General features: G+C 41.6%; 1 protein-coding gene and 1 non-coding gene across 43 annotated transcripts in view; both read right to left on the bottom strand.

Moving 5' to 3' along the window:
• UBAP2 (ubiquitin associated protein 2) overlaps window positions 1-16,556 on the bottom strand; it is a 129,733-nt gene that overhangs the window by 33,086 nt on the left and 80,091 nt on the right. For 20 of the 42 annotated variants that reach the window (XM_077965827.1, XM_077965835.1, XM_077965817.1 and 17 more), the window contains 3 exons: window positions 14,443-14,495; window positions 7,178-7,245; window positions 4,353-4,542 (listed from right to left, as the gene is read on the bottom strand). In XM_077965827.1, coding sequence (XP_077821953.1) covers window positions 4,353-4,542; window positions 7,178-7,245; window positions 14,443-14,495 — 311 coding nt within the window. Of the gene's footprint in view, window positions 1-4,352; window positions 4,543-7,177; window positions 7,246-12,302; window positions 12,429-14,436; window positions 14,496-16,556 lie in introns of all 42 variants that reach the window. The other 22 variants (XR_013404740.1, XM_077965815.1, XM_077965821.1 and 19 more) reach the window with 4 other exon arrangements.
• Window positions 3,829-3,910, bottom strand: LOC114672922 (small nucleolar RNA SNORD121A). Its single transcript, XR_003723447.1, has one exon. It is a non-coding gene; the product is annotated as a small nucleolar RNA SNORD121A (small nucleolar RNA).

Genomic DNA, 16,556 nt, shown 5'->3' with positions numbered 1-16,556 from the left:
GTGGATCACAAGGTCAGGCAGATCACGAGGTCAGGAGATCAAGACCATTCTGGCTAACACAGTGAAACCCTGTCTCTACTAAAAATACAAAAAAATTAGCCAGGAGTGGTGGCAGGAGCTTGTAGTCCCAGCTACTCGGGAGGCTGAGGCAGGAGAATGGCGTGAACCTGGGAGGCGGAGCTTGCAGTGAGCGAAGATCATGCCACTGTACTCCAGCCTGGGCAACAGAGTGAGACTTCGTGTCAAAAAAATAAATAAAATAAAATAAAATAAAATAAAGTGATGTCACTAGTTCACAATTAAATATCATTATTTAAAAAAACTAAAGAGGAATGCCATGAAATACATGACAAAGATATACTTGACCAACAAAAACACATTATTTTCCTAATCTGTGAACCACAGTCTTCATCTTTAATGATTACAAGATGTTCAGTCAAAGAAGAGATCAGTGTGAGATGACCCCACAAGATCAAATACAGGTCAGGTTGGGCACGGTGGCTCACACCTGTAACCCCAGTACTTTAGGAAGCCGAGGTGGGTGGATCACCTGAGGTCAGGAGTTAGAGACCATCCTGGCCAACATGGTGAAACCCCGTCTCTACTAAAAATACAAAAATTAGCCAGGCATGGTGGCGCACGCCTGTAATCCCAGCTACTCGGGAGGCTGAGACAGGAGAACAGCTTGAACCCAGGAGGTGGGGGTTGCAGTGAGCCGAGATTGCGCCACTGCACTCCAGCCTGGGTGACAAAGTGAGACTCCGTCTCTCGTGTGTGTGCACGCATGCATGCGTGCACACACACAAGATCAAATAGGTCAAAGAACTGAACCTAAGGGTTAATATTCCAAAATGAGGCACTGCAATACACAGGTATTTGAAGTTGAGCAAATACCATGGACACTATTTTCATTTCAAGCTGTTTAGACGACTAACACCACCAAATATGCTCCATAAATAAGCACAAAGAAAATAATGTTACTCTTCCTCCATTTGTCCTATCAGGTCGATATCCAAAGAGAATGAACTATAAAAGACAATGGAAGATCAACTACATTTTTACATATCCAGATCATTCTGAAATGTAAGTTCTTCATCAAAAATAATATTTCTTTTCCTTTTTTTTTGAGATGGAGTCTCGCTCTGTCACCCAGGCTGGAGTGCAGTGGCATGATCTTGGCTCACTGCAAGCTCCGCCTCCTGGGTTCACTCCATTCTCCTGCCTTAGCCTCCCGAGCAGCTGGGACTACAGGCGACCACCACCACGCCCGGTTAATTTTCTAATTTTTTTTTATTTTTAGTAGAGACGGGTTTTCACCATGTTAGCCAGGATGGTCTCGATCTCCTGACCTCGTGATCTGCCCGCCTCGGCCTCCCAAAGTGCTGGGATTACAGGCGTGAGCCACCACGCCTGGCCCAAAAATAACATTTCATATCCATTTAAGGTCAAAAACAAGCACTTTGCCTTCCCACAAGTAAGTTGAAACAATTACTTCTATTATCAACATTCAAAGGCAAGGAATATCCCAGTTGTATAGAAATCCAAACTTCTCCACTTTGAGTAAAACATTAGGTTACAGACAGCTGTGACGCAGAATCCGCTCATACTGAAACAGTTGTGCTAACATTACTTATCACTGCTCCAGATTGTTTTTTCAGGTTGCCCAATAAACCAGTCTGAGGTTGCTACCAAATTGCAAAAATCCAGCTCAAGTCCACTGATTCAATGAAGGCTTCCGAGGTGATGACTCTCTTCATCCTGTTATCCTACATAATCCCTAACATGCATCAGCTAGTTTTATCAAATGCACTGTGTGCTTTACAACACAGCGAAATCACTGAATCAATGACTACTGCCGTGCCCTAGGTAATACATAGCATAGGCCTCTTAAGTCCACCTACACATTTAAATCAATGGAGAGACTTTTAAAACGTATACAATACACACATGTGCACACATGCACATACACACAAACACAAACAGTGCCCAAATTCCAATCCCAAAGATGAAGACACGTTTTGTTTCAGAGACTCGGGAAATACCATCCCCACTTCTGTTGCTGTTGTTATTTACTAGGTTCTCCAGGGATTTTACTTTACAATAATTATTATTTAGAGACAAGGTCTTGCTGTCAACCCAGGCTGGAGGGCCACAGAACAAACTCCTGGGCTCAAGTGATCCTCCCACGCCAGCCTCTCAAGTAGCTGGGACTACAGTAGCGAAGATTACAGGGCATGTGCCATGACGCCCAACTTATTTTATTTTAGCAAGATGAGGTCTCGATATGTTGCCGGGCTGGTCTCAAATTCCTGGCATCTCAAAATCTTCCTGCCTCAGCCTCCCAAATTTCTGGGATTTACAGCGATGAGTCACCATGCCTGGCCTCCCCAGTGATTTTTTTTTTTTTTTTTTTTTTTTGAGATAGAGTTTCTCTCTTGTCGCCCAGGCTGGAGTGCAATGGCACGACAGCTCACTGCAACCTCCACCTCCCGCATTCAGGTGATTCTCTTGCCTCAGCCTCCCGAGTAGCTGGGATTATAGGCGCCCACCACCAGGCCTGGCTAATTTTTGGTAGAGATGGGGTTTTACCACGTTGGCCAGGCTGTCTCGAACTCCTGACCTCAGGTGATCCGCCCACCTTGGCCTCCCAAAGTGCTGGAATAACAGGTGTGAGCCACCGCGCCCAGCCCCCAGTGATTTTTAAAGTGCTGTAAGGTTGAGAACCACTGCTCTAATACAACACCACACAAACAATTCTTATTCTGCCTTCTCATGTTGGTCATTCTCATGCTGGTCACGACATAAAGCAACATATCTGAAGATCGCTGTGAAAACTCAAGTCCTTCTTATCAATTCGGTGGACAGGCATAGATTTCAGCAAGTCAGGAAGGGCATTACATAATTATACCAGTAGTAGAGGGAAAGGCAGAGGAGGAAAAGACTCTGGTGCTTCAATTAAAAATCAGGGTTTTTATTAGGCCTTCTCAAAATAGAGAAACCTTGGGCTGTCCTACTTCAAGCACTGATACCACCTCATATACCAATGATACTAAAAACACCAAGTCCCCAGGCCCAACACATGATATGGCTACACAGAGTAGAAAATACTAATTAAAAGTTTAAATATTCAATTCTCAATTTTATCAGGGTAAAACAAATGATTTGACTCAGGGGAGAAAATTGTTTCTCAGGAATAAATTTCAGGAAAAACACAGCAACAAACTAAAATAATTATCCCTAGTAAGAGCTGTAGTTCTGCGTCCATAGAACTTTCCAACTTCCCCTTGCCAGCTCAGAACTTCCTGCAGTTGGGTAGGAACTTCAGTTCACCATTCTAAAGCAACATTCTTGTATAAGCTATGATCTAAGGTTGTACTTCCATGAGCCTATCTTCACAGCCTTCACTAATAGTTCCTGAAGTTCTTTCTGGATGGGAGCTTAACTCACATTGGAAGTCAGAGTCATACAGCACTAAATGACACTGTTTCAATAAAAACACATCCAAACTATAAGGGCCTCTGTTAATCTTTTGGCATTTTAAGAAAATGTAGCTTATTTTACGGTCTTAGGAAAAAAAAAAGCAAAAAATACAAGCACCTAGGCAGACTTAGAACTGTTTGTACATGATTTTATAGTAAGTCAATTCTGATAAACTTTTGCATTTAAGTAAATTGGAAAATAAGTGAGAAATTGAATATACTAACTATAGAGACAGAATATGAAACAAAATCCAAAGAAAACATTATTCAGAAGAAAGGGGTACTTTCAATCTCAAGAGTGATCATCAGTTGAAAGAATTCGACAAATCATAAAAAAATTTTTATCTTTGTCCAGGAAACTCAGGTAGTTAAATTCCACATGGAATCATCAGCTATGTGCTTGGAAATTACCACATCATTGTTTTCTGGACTGAGATCTACTGTAGAATTTTCTGATGTTTTGTTTTAGAGATAGGGTCTCGCTCTGTCACCCAGTCTGGAGTTCAGTGGCATGATCATGGCTCACTGCAACCTCAAACTCCTGGGCTCAAGTGATCCTTCAACCTCAGCCTCCCAAGTAACTGAGACTATAGGCACACAACACCACACTCAACTAATTTTTGTTGTTTGCTTTTTATGTAGAGACAGAGTTTTGCTTTGTTGCCCAGGCTGGTTTCAAACTCCTGGGTTCAAGTAATCCTCATGCCTCAGCCTCCCAAAGTGCTGGGATTACAGGTATGAGCCATCATGCCCGGCCTTACTGTAGATATTCTTATATTTAGAAAGTAATTATAAGGCATGTATCATATTCTAGAATACATTTGCTAATGGGTATATTTCTTAAAATCCCATACTGAAATAATAGTGAGTTACCAGGCTCTGAGGAGAATACGAGTTGACAGCAGTGGAGCTGCCAGTCCCTGGTGCCATCTGATTGTTGTGTTGCGAATTTGTGAAGACAAGGGCTTGGCTAAAGCCCTGCTGTTGGGAAGTTTCAAAGGAGTTGGCTTCTGAGGCTTGACCGTGAGGAACAGGCTTCTGGAGCAAGGTTACCAGATCAATGCTAAGCAGACAAAAAACAGTCATAAGCAAATCTTACCAACAAATGAATCTGAGAAGTCAATCAATATTAGTGAATTTACATTAAAAATCAAATGAAGAGAACCTTTGGAAAATGGGGTTTAAGGGGGCAAAAGGAGGGCATCATCCACACAAAAAAGCATACAAAGCCACAGAGACTGAAGCAGGGCTTCGCAGAAAAGAGAATCAAAAGGTGTATTGAGAAATTTTCAGAGTAATGACTAACACATTATAAACTTTGAAAACCTGGAGCAATAAAGTAAAATTAACCAATTTTCTCAAGTTTGGTTCACTTTACCTAGAATATTTTATCAATTTATTACCTAAAACCAGAGTTCCTAATAAATCCGTATTTTTAGGGAATGAAGACCTCACCTGCAGTAGACAATTCAGTAAGTTTCATTTTTTTTTTTCTTCCTGAGACAGTGTCTCACTCTGTTACCAAGGCTGAAGTGCAGTGGTGTGACCCTGGCTCACTGCAACCACTGCCTCCTGGGTTCAAGCGATTCTCGTGCCTCCCCGCCTCCCAAGTAGCTGGGATTACAAGTGTGTGCCACCATGCCCGGCTAATTTTTGTATTTTTAGTAGAGACAGGGTTTCACCATGTTGGCCAGGCTGGTCTCAAACTCCTGATCTCAAGTGAGTCGCCTGCCTTGGCCTCTCAAAGAGCTGGGATTATAGGTGTGAGCCAACCTACCTGGCCAAGTTTCACATTTATCTTAAATTTTTACATTCTATCCCAAAATACATTTAAGTGTGTGTATACACACACATACACACATACACATACACACGCCCATATAATTTTATCTTTAAAATATTCAGGAATAAAGGCACAGTATAGTAACAAATATATTGTTAACCAGAACTCTCAAAACACCCCCAGAAAGACAGATATTGCAATTTGGACTACCTGACAAGAATAAGCTACAAACTTCCTGTACCAACTCTTTTCTAAACTTACCTAGTGTAGTAGGACCTGCCAGATGCGCCAGATTACCTAACCCAGTAATGAATGCTAGTCAATCCTTTCAAAGGCCAGTTCCCATCAGTTCTCCTAACTGACATTCTCACCATGTCAATGAGACAGGCAGATTCTGGGACAATTCAAGACTCATTCCTGACACACGGCAAAGTTCCTAGCCCTGAGTTCCTCTCCCTTATAGACTATAGCCAAGTTGAATTTCATGACAATGATCCCAGTACATTCACTGAATCATAAATACAATAGAGAAGGTATGTGCATTTAACAAGAAACTCTGAACAATCTCAAAACAATATACTACAAGACATAATCGTTAATCATTTTTATTTCCCTACAATGAAATCTCATCACCATCTCATTTAGCATGAGATTGATCCTGTTAGGTTCAAAACTGTCTTCATTTCTAAGGTATCATATGTATCCAGTCTTATCTTTCCAGATCACTACACTTTGAAACCACTTTCAAAGGTGTTTAGAGTTAGTGTGAAAACTAGAATGTAAATAAATGCTCTTCAGTCATTTGGTTCAGTGCACATTCTAAGAATGTTGTTGTTACCCCATAAATTCCTTCCTTTTCTGTAATCTAGTAGAGTAAAACTAGTAGAACTCAAATAGAATAAGAAATCTGTATTAGTTCCAGAAGATCTAAATAAGTGGTGCATGAAGAAATCAAAGGATACAATGTATTAAGTTCATTCTGTCAAAAAAAAAAAAAAAAAAAACAGGTCTACAACAGTGAAAATAGCAACCATTTAAAAAGTTTAGGCCGGGCAGGCTGGCTCACGCCTGTAATCCCAGCATTTTAGGAGACCGAGGCAGGCAGATCACGAGGTCAGGAGTTCGAGACCAGCCTGGCCAATATGGTGAAACCCCATCTCTACTAAAAATACAAAAATTAGCCTGGCGTGGTGGCAGGCACCTGTAAGTCCCAGCTACTTGGGAGGCTGAGGCAGAAGAATCACTTGAACCCAGAAGGTGGAGGGTGCAGTGAGCCGAGATCACGTCACTGCACTCCAGCCTAGGCGACAGAGTGAGACCATCTCAAAAAAAAAAAAAAAAAAAAAAAAAAAAAAAAAAAGTCGGACGTGGTGGTCACACCTGTAATCCCAGCACTTTGGGAGCCCAAGGTGGGTGGATCACCTGAGGTTGGGAGTTCGAAACGAGACTAACCAACATGGAGAAACTCTTGTCCCTACTAAAAATACAAAATTAGCCGGGTGTGGTAGTGCATGCCTGTAATTCCAGCTACTTGGGAGGCTGAGGCAGAAGAATCACTTGAATCCAGGAGGCGGAGGTTGCGATGAGCCGAGATCACACCATTGCACTCCAGCCTGGGCAAGAAGAGCGAAACTAACGTCTCAAAAAAGAAAAAAAAAAAAAAAAGTTTAACATGATGTCTGCAACAACTGCTAACAAATCACAAAAATGATTACTATTTGAATTCATCAGTGGATACATCAATTAGGAAATGACTGAAACTCTGTCAGATCACCAAGTAGTAGTAAAATAAAGGTTAGCCTTGGATAAAAATGGAAAAAATAGAAAGAGACCCAAAAATAAAAATTCTTTTCCTGAGGCAAAAGATTTCAGTAATGCTTTGAATAACAAATATAAGATGGCAAAAAGTATTTACCTTTGCCCAGGTGAGATGTGATTCTCTGCTGGAACAGATGAGGCAGTGAAGACCTTTGTTTCAGAAAGCTGTATGGAAAGTTGAAAAATTTAATCTTATTCTATATACTATTAAACCTAAAACACAGACTTCCTGATCATTTGTAGCCATCAGTAGTTTCTTACACTTCATGTAACAGCTATTCTAAAGAAAATGAAACATACAAGTGACAAGTAATTTTCAAGTGAATGCAAATTTTTTTTCTGAGACAGGGTCTGGCACTGTTGCCCAGGAAGGAGTGCAGTGACGTGATCTCGGCTCACTGCAATCTGTGCCTCCTAGGTTCAAGCAATCTTCTCACCTCAGTCTCCTGAGTAGCTGGGCCTCCAGGCATGCACCAGCATGCACCACCACACCGGGCTAATGTTTGTATTTTTAGTAGGGACAGGGTTTTGCCATGTTGCCCAGGATAATTTCTAATTCCTAGCCTCAAGTGATGCCCCCACTCAGGCTCCCGAAGTGTTGGGATTACAAGTGTAAGCCATGGCGCCCGGCTGCAAGTGAAGGTAATTTTAGATTGAAAAGCCTACAAGAATGATTTCAAATCAGGAAAATGAGATTAATGGTAAACAACACAGTGAAACACTCAAACCAGGGCTCAACCGCAGACTCACTTCTCTATTTGTCGTTACACAAAATGAGAATACCAATAAACCCATCAACAAAGCTACCAAAAATGCCAAAAAATTGAGAAGGTGGCCAGGAATGGTGGCTCACACCTGAAAGCCCAACACTCTGGGTGGCCAAGGCAAGAGGACTGCTTGAGGCCAGGAGTAAGACTTCATCTGTAGGGGGGAAAAAAAATTGGCTGGTCATGGTGGTGTGCACCTGTCCCAGCTACATGGGAGGCTGAGGCTGGAGAATCGCTTCAGTCCAGAGGTTGAGGATGCAGTGAGCCATCATCACACCACTGCACTCCACCCTGGGGGACAAAGTGAGATCCTGCCTCAAAAGTCATTAAGAAGTTTGAGGCCGGGCGCGGTGGCTCAAGCCTGTAATCCCAGCACTTTGGGAGGCCGAGGCGGGCGGATCACAAGGTCAGGAGATCGAGACCACAGTGAAACCCCGTCTCTACTAAAAATACAAAAAATTAGCCGGGCGCGGTGGCGGGCGCCTGTAGTCCTAGCTACTCGGGAGGCTGAGGCAGGAGAATGGCGTGAACCCAGGAGGCGGAGCTTGCAGTGAGCCGAGATCGCGCCACTGCACTCCAGCCTGGGCAACAGTGTGAGACTCTGTCTCAAAAAAAAAAAAAAAAAAAGAAGTTTGAAAAGGTGAAATAATCGATGTTTTCTCCCCCCAAAGACAGATGTCTTTAGTATTTAATTGATGAGTAATTTTGCATTTCATTTTTATTAAACCAAGGGTTTCTATTATTTTTAAAAAATTAATTTTATCACATTCTAACACATCCAATAAACCACAAATATTCAAACCAAATAACTGAATAAGTCTGGCATACGTAGGCTCTCATGAAACCATCACCACAATTAGGACAGTGAATATATTCTTTACTCCCCCACAATTTCCACCTGTCCCTGTGGAATCGCTCATTCCCACCACTTGTCTGCATCCTCAGACAACCACTCACATGCTTTCTGACACTACAGATTAGGCTGCATTTTCTAGAATTTTAAATGAAATCATAAAAGTATCCAAATCTTTATTTCTCGCTTCTTTCACTCAGCATAATTAGTTTGAGATACATGCACATTGTTTTTTTTATTTTTTATTATACTTTAAGTTCTAGGGTACATGTGCACAACTTGCAGGTTTGTTACATATGTATACATGTGCCATGCTGGTGTGCTGCACCCATTAACTCGTCATTTACATTCGGTAGATCTGCAAATGCTATCCCTCCCCCATCCCTCCACCCTACAACAGGCCCCGCTGTGTGATGTTCCCGTTCCTGTGTCCAAGTGTTCTCACTGTTCAATTCCAAACTATGAGTGAGAACATGCGGTGTTTGGTTTTCTGTTCTTGTGATAGTTTGCTGAAAATGATGGTTGCCAGTTGCATCCATGTCCCTACAAAGGACATGAACTCATCCTTTGTTAAGGCTGCATAGTATTCCATGGTGTACATGTGTCACATTTTCTTAATCCAGTCTGTCACTGATGGACATTTGGGTTGGTTCCAAGTCTTTGCTATTGTGAATAGTGCCACAATAAACATACGTGCATGTACATTGTTTTAACTCACTTTTATGGCATTCAGGATAAATTTTTTGAAACCTCAACTGACGTTAATAAAAGATACGTGTTCTTTTTACGTTTTCAATGTGGGGACTCGGCTTTCAAAGCCTGGAAAACGTTGATCTAATGAGGTAACATGGAAAACATAAAAATGCTACTCAAAAGAGTCCCATAATTCTTATCAACTCTAAATGTCTCAGAAACACTGTTTAAAACCAGACTTCCTGCTTCAGACAGTATGTGTAAGCAGGAGGTAAATCAGACAGTAGGTGTTCATTTTCTTCAACAATATAAAAGTGCTAAATTGTTTACTGTTTCAACAAGTCAACAAGAATGGCCTAAGTTGCATCCTATTTCAAAACGGTGTGTGGGAAGGGTTTTTTTTTTCTTCTTCTTTTCTTTTCTGGGAGACAGACCTCACTCTGTCACCCAGGCAAGAATGCAGTGACACGATCACTGAGGCTCACTGCAGCTACAAACTCAACCTCCCAGGCTCAAGCATTCCTCCCACCTCCACCTCCCAAGTAACTGGGACTACAGGCACCTGCCATCACACACAGCTATTTTAAAATTTTTTTGTAGAGACAAGGCCTCCCTGTGTTGCCCAGGCAGATCTTGATCTCCTGGGCTCAAGCGATCCTCCTGCCTCAGCCTCCCAAAGTGCTAGGATTACAGGCATGAGCCAATGTGCCTGCCCCAAGGTAGCATATTTTCATATTTCCAGTGAATCCATTTTTGCCTGAAAGAAACTTACAAATTAAATCAATTTAAGAAAAAGAAGTGTGAGGTAAATGAGAACTACTATAAACACTGACATATCTAAATATGGTAATAAAACCCTGAATGGTTCCCTTCTTTTTTTTTTTTGAGATGGCGTTTTGCTCTTGCTGCCCAGGATGGAGTGCAATGGCGTGATCTCGGCTCACCGCAACCTCTACCTCCTGGGTTCAAGCAATTCTGCTGCCTCAGCATCCCAAGTAGCTGGGATTACAGGCATGCGCCACCACACCCAGCTAATTTTGTATTTTTAGTGGAGACAGAGTTTCACGATATTGGCCAGGCTGGTCTCGAACTCCTGACCTCAGGTGATCCACCCGCCTCGGCCTCCCAAAGTGCAGGGATTACAGGCATGAGTCACCGTGCCCAGCCTTTTTATTTTTTATTTTATTTTTTTTTTGAGATGGAGTTTCGCTCCTGTTGCCCAGGCTGGAGTGCAATGGCGCAATCTCGGCTCACTGCAAGTGCCTCCCGGGTTCAACTGATTCTCCTGCCTCATTCTCCCAAGTAACTGGGATTACAGGCACCCACCATCACACCCGGCTAATTTTGTGTTTTTAGTAGAGACAGGGTTTCACCACGTTGGCTAGGCTGGTCTTGAACTTCTGACCTCAGGTGATCCACCCACTGCGGCCTCCCAAAGTGCTGGAATTACAGGCGTGAGTCACTGTGTCTGGCCCTTTTTTTTTTTTTTTTAAAGGAAGGGCCAGGCACAATGGCATGCACCTGTAATTTCAACTACTTGGAGGCTGAGGCAAGAGGATCCCTTGAGTACAGGTGTTTGGGGACGGAGTGAGCTGGGCAACAGTGCAAGACCTAGTCTCTAAAATGAAAAAAAGGCTGGGCGCAGTAGCTCATGCCTGTAATTCCAGACCTTTGGGAATCCGAGTCGGACGGATCACTTGAGGTTAGGAATTCAAGACCAGCCTGGTCAACATGGTGAAATCCCGTCTCTACTAAAAATACAAAAATTGGCCAGGCATGGTGGCACGCATCTATTAATTCCAGCTACTCAGGAGGCTGGGGCAGGAGAATCACTTGAACCCAGAGGTGGAGGTTGCAGTGAGCCAAGATCGTGCCACTGCACTCCAGCCTGCGCAACAGGGAGAGACTCCATCTCAAAAAATAAAAAATAGACTAATTAAATTTTTTAAAAAAGGAGAAAGGAGGTGACTAGTTATTGTTCTAAAATCTAGAAGGAATCTAGGATTCACATTTTAGATTATTCCCCTACCAATCAGCATTACTTTCTATCACCCCAGAGAAATTTAAAATTTTTTGTGATTCCAAAGAAAAAAATACCCAAATTCTATCTGTTAACTCTTTTCACGAATTACATATTTTGACACAGCAGAATGTTAATGTCTCTCTGGAGTACATGTATACTGCCTGATACCACATGTTCATCAAAAGACTTCATGTGACCCACAGAAAACTCCAATAATTTAGGCAGGACAGCTATTATGATATTCATTATACAGATGAAAAATAGGAGGCTCGGACTGGAAAGACGCCTTGTTGAAGGTCAACAGCTAGAATTTACACAGAATTCTGTCTTCTGATCCCTTGCTGATTTTCTAACATGCCTGCTGATCCTGACAGGCAACCAGATGTAAAGCTTTTAGCCCTGCAACCTTCTCCTACTCCACCTCGCAACAAAACCCTAGCAAAAATGTTAATAATACAAAACATTTATATGTGGGATGGTTCTGTTCAAAATAAGGTAAGGTGTCCAAAGACTGTCCACTTTGACTTCCCTTTAATACTAGTGCCCAACCCTCCACTGGTTTAAATAACCACTTATCAAGTCCAGCTGCTGATATTAAAGGTATCAAACATCATACCAGTATGATGCACAGCCAGGGATAGCTAGAGAGCCAGGTGGCATCATAACACTAAGGACTTTCAATTAGTATGTAGCAGCAGTGAAAATATCCCCCAAATCCTAACTAAATGAACATGTCCACTCTCATCTTTGTCACACTCTACCGAGCTCACTCCTCACAAGGCAGATTTAATCCTGCTAAAAAAAAGGAAGCAAAAGTGCAAAGTTTAAAAAAAAAAAAAATGCTTGTCCAAAAATTGCTTAATTTTGGCCAGGCATGGTGGCTTACACCTGCAATCCTGGCACTTCGGGAAGCCAAGGCAAGAGAACTGCTTGAGCCTGGGGGGTTGAGGCTGCAGTGAGCTATGATGGCACCACTGGACTCCAGCCTGAGCGACAGAGCAAGAGCAAGGTCCTGTTTCAAAAAAAAAAAAAAAATTAAAATACTTATTTTTTACAAGGTAAAATGAACCTATCTATGGTAGTGGGTTGTTCAAACACCACTTAAAACACAAATAATACTGTATGTGAAGGAGTAGTAAGACCCAAGGAATAATGCCCTGCCTAAGGTCATTAAACAAGTCAAGCAGAAATCATGTGTCTTGTTTCTCATTCCAAGCAGGTCCTGTTAGCATAAATGGAAACACATATGGAGACAGAGAAAAAGATAGAATCTCAAAGTCTGGGTCATTGTAAATAGTTTTGAGGATCTGTATTTGTAACCCATTTATTCTTTCCTGCTCAATGTCTGCTCAAACTCTGTATCAGGCAGATACCAAACTCAAGAGTTCTAGAACTTGATAGTCAAACAGAAAAGAGGTATAAAATATGGTATTGGGTTATTTATCCCTTTTTTCTCTTTATTATTTAACATTTTTTTTTCCAAAAAAAATACTATGCTGAAAGCAGAACTTATAGACTGACAGTACCCAGAAGCTAATGTAATATGCTCAAAAATATCTGTGGAATAAAGGAATTTTTTTTTTTTTAAAGCGTTCTTCTAGTCAAAACGGGAAGAGGTTGGGCATGGAACCAGAGCACCCCTATTCAGGTTACTTTCAACTGTGACCCAAAATATAGACTCTCCTTTAATGAAAATATTCTAAAGAATAGTAGTTCACAAATCTGGGCAACAGTGTCAGCTGGCTATCAGGTCAAACAAAACAGAGATAAGCTTTAAAAAAAAAATCAATCCTACTTAACACCTGGTAATTTTGTTTGTTTGCTTTAAGACGCATTCTTGCTCTGTCACCCAGGCTAGAGGGCAGTGGAACGATAATGCAGCACTGAAGTCCTGGGCTCAAGAGATCCTCCTGCCTTAGCCTCCTGAGTAGCTGAGACTACAGATGCACAACCACACACCCAGGTAATTTTTTTTTTTTTTTTGAGACGGAGTCTCGCTCTGTCACCCAGGTTGGACTGCAGTGGCCGGATCTCAGCTCACTGCAAGCTCTGCCTCCCGGGTTTACGACATTCTCCTGTCTCAGCCTCCTGAGTAGCTGGGACCACAGGCGCCCGCCACCACGCCCGGCTAGTTTTTTGTATTTTTTAGTAGAGATGGGGTTTCACCACGTTAGCCAGGGTGGTCTCGATCTCCTGACCTCATGATCCACCCGTCTCGGCTTCCCAAAGTGCTGGGATTACAGGCTTGAGCCATGGCGCCCGGCCGGTAATTTTTTTATTAATTTTTTTTGTAGAGACAGGGTCTCACTTTGTTACTCAGGTAGGTCTCATATTCCTGGCTTTAACTGATCCTCATACCTTAGCTTCTCAGAGTGCTGGGATTATAGTTGTGAGCCACTACGCCCAGCCTAACACCTCAACTTTTTTTCTTGTTTGGTTTTTCCAGTTTCCCAAATCATCTTGACACTTGGTCATTTTTAAGCATGAAAACAAATATTCTCAAAAATCTGAAAACACTAAGTTCCTTCTAAGAAGCATCTGCTAAAAAAGCCAACTCTCTAAAACCCTGGCTACGATGACAAAAAAGAAGCCAAGATGAGATAAGATGTCTCAGGCTCTTTCTTCCAAGTAACAAAGCCCCCAGCAAACACCGAAAGACAGGTATCTGCCGGGCGCAGCGTCTCACACCTGTAATCCCAGCACTTTGGGAGGCTGAGGCAGGTGGATCACCTGAGGTCAGGAGTTTGAGACCACCCTGACCAAAATGGTGAAACACCGTTTCTACTAAAAAAAAATACAAAATTAGGCAGGCGTGGTGGGACACACCTGTAATCCCAGCTATTTGGGAGGATGAGGCAGGAGAATTGCTTGAATCCAGGAGGCGGAGGTTGCAATGAGCCGAGTTCACGTCACTGCACTCTAGCCTGGGCAACAAAAGCAAAATTCCACCTCAAAAAAAAAAAAAAAGAAAAAGAAAAAAGAAAAAGAAAAAGAAAGAAAAGTCTCATCTGACAGCAAACACTTACATCTTCAGTCCAGTCTTCTGTTGTCCACTCCTCCACAGAATTCTTCCAAGCCCCTGTTGGGAAACAACAGCAATTAAAGTTTATACCACAAAGTCAAATACAATCTGAGTCCAAATGAATCCTTTTTGTGTACTATTCAGGAAAAGATATATATACCTCACTAGCAATTTAGTTTACAACCCAAGAAACAGGATGATCTTAATCTATTCTCGGTAAAATCAGTAATACTTCTTTTCTCCCCTTCTCTTTTAAGTAATGTTTACAAATGCAACTTGACTAGTAGTCACTATCTACATAACCGCAAATCAGTGTTTAAAATGGATTTTGCTTCAATATAGGTCACATCCAAGCAATGCTGCCATGATTAAGAAAGTATGGACATAGCACAAATATAGACATTTAACAATGGTTTGATTTCTTATGATGTAGTCTTTAAAACAAAAAATTTCATTTTAAGGCAAATCTGTCTTGGACCCTATTTTAGTTGGATTACTGAACTATCAAATTTAGAGAAGCATCCTTTTAATAAAATGTTAGCTCTACTATATGGTTTCCTAATAGGTCTCCAGCAAAGTTTAACATTACTCTTGCTTGTATCAAGTCTGCTGGCTTTAAGTTCTGAAGTCAGTACACAGGATGCACTCAAACAGTTCTTACAGAATACTCATCCATAACACATCTAAGTACTTTAAAGTGTTGCTACTCAAAAAATGCTTATTTACAGATCTTATATAAGTAGAGGGCCATTGTTTATAGTATGTACTAAAAAACATGCCCATAGATAACGGTTTTAAAGGAAATACACTAAGAAATTAACGACGACTAACCCCAGAAAGCGGGATTATGGATGTTTTCAGTTCCTTTATAGGAAGCAAGGAGTTAATCATCTGACACACAAAATTCTGTTTCTCTCCAAAAGTTGTGTATGGAGAGGGAAAAGGAGGAGGGGCGCGCTTGTGAGACAAAAGAAGTCAGGTAACCATGTCTACCTTCCTTAGAATCATGTAAATAGTGGAATAACTGACCTCCTCCTAAGTAAAATGATGATTGTCTCTTAGAAAGAGAGTCCTTATTTGTGGAATGTTTTTAACACGATATACTGATTTCAGATTGGGATGGCTCTCTGTGAAATATGATGTAAACTGTGCCAATATTTGGGTGTAAAATACAGATGGTTTCAAAACGGAAAACATTTAATTCTGAGAAACCACTAATAACACTGGAAATTTGGAGGATGAAGTTAATGAAAGCCAGCATGGTAAGACAAAGCTTGATGGGGAAGATGAAATATACACACACACAGATATAAAGGATACACATACACGGATACAAAGGAAAATTTCCAGGAGAAAAACAATGATGAAACATTACAAAAACCTACATAAAAAATATTAAAAGTATTCTAAAGCTTAAAATATACATTCTTTTTTCTAAGTTTTAAAACTGCAATAAAATACACATAAATTTGAGCAGCTCAGCCACTATACATACAGTTAATGTAGTAAGTTAAAACAGGCTTTTATACATGATACGTAGTAAGAATGACCTACCATGGCAATTCAGGAGGTATCTTAAAAATAAAAAAAAACCAGTCTGGGCATGGTGGCTCATGCCTGTAATCCCAGCACTTTGGGAGGCTGAGGTGGGTGGATCACGAGGTCAGGAGTTCAAGACCAGCCTGGTCAGTATGGTGAAACCCTGTCTCTACTAAAAATACAAAAATTAGCGGGGCGTGGTGGCGTGTGCCTATAGTCCCAGCTACTGGGGAGGCTGAGGCAGGAGAATCATTTGAACCCAGGAGGCGGAGGTTGCAGTGAGCTGAGATCATGCCACTGCTCCAGCCTGGGCAACAGAGACTCCATCTCAGAAATAAATAAATAAATAAATAAATAAATAAATAGGCCTGGAGCAGTGGCTCATGCCTGTAATTGCAGCACTTCGGGAGGCAGAGGTGGGTGGATCACCTGAGGTCAGGAGTTTGAGACCAGCCTGGCCAACATGGTGAAACCCCGTCTCTACTAAAAATACAAAGAATTAGCCAGGGGTGGTGACTCACACCTATAAATCCCAGTTACTTGGGAGACTGAGGCAGAATTGCTTGAACCCAGGAGGTG

Source organism: Macaca mulatta, chromosome 15 (genome assembly GCF_049350105.2).
Source record: "Macaca mulatta isolate MMU2019108-1 chromosome 15, T2T-MMU8v2.0, whole genome shotgun sequence".
Classification (NCBI taxonomy): domain Eukaryota; kingdom Metazoa; phylum Chordata; class Mammalia; order Primates; family Cercopithecidae; genus Macaca; species Macaca mulatta.
Note: the sequence above shows the minus strand (reverse complement) of the source record. Positions and strands in the feature narration are given on the sequence as shown.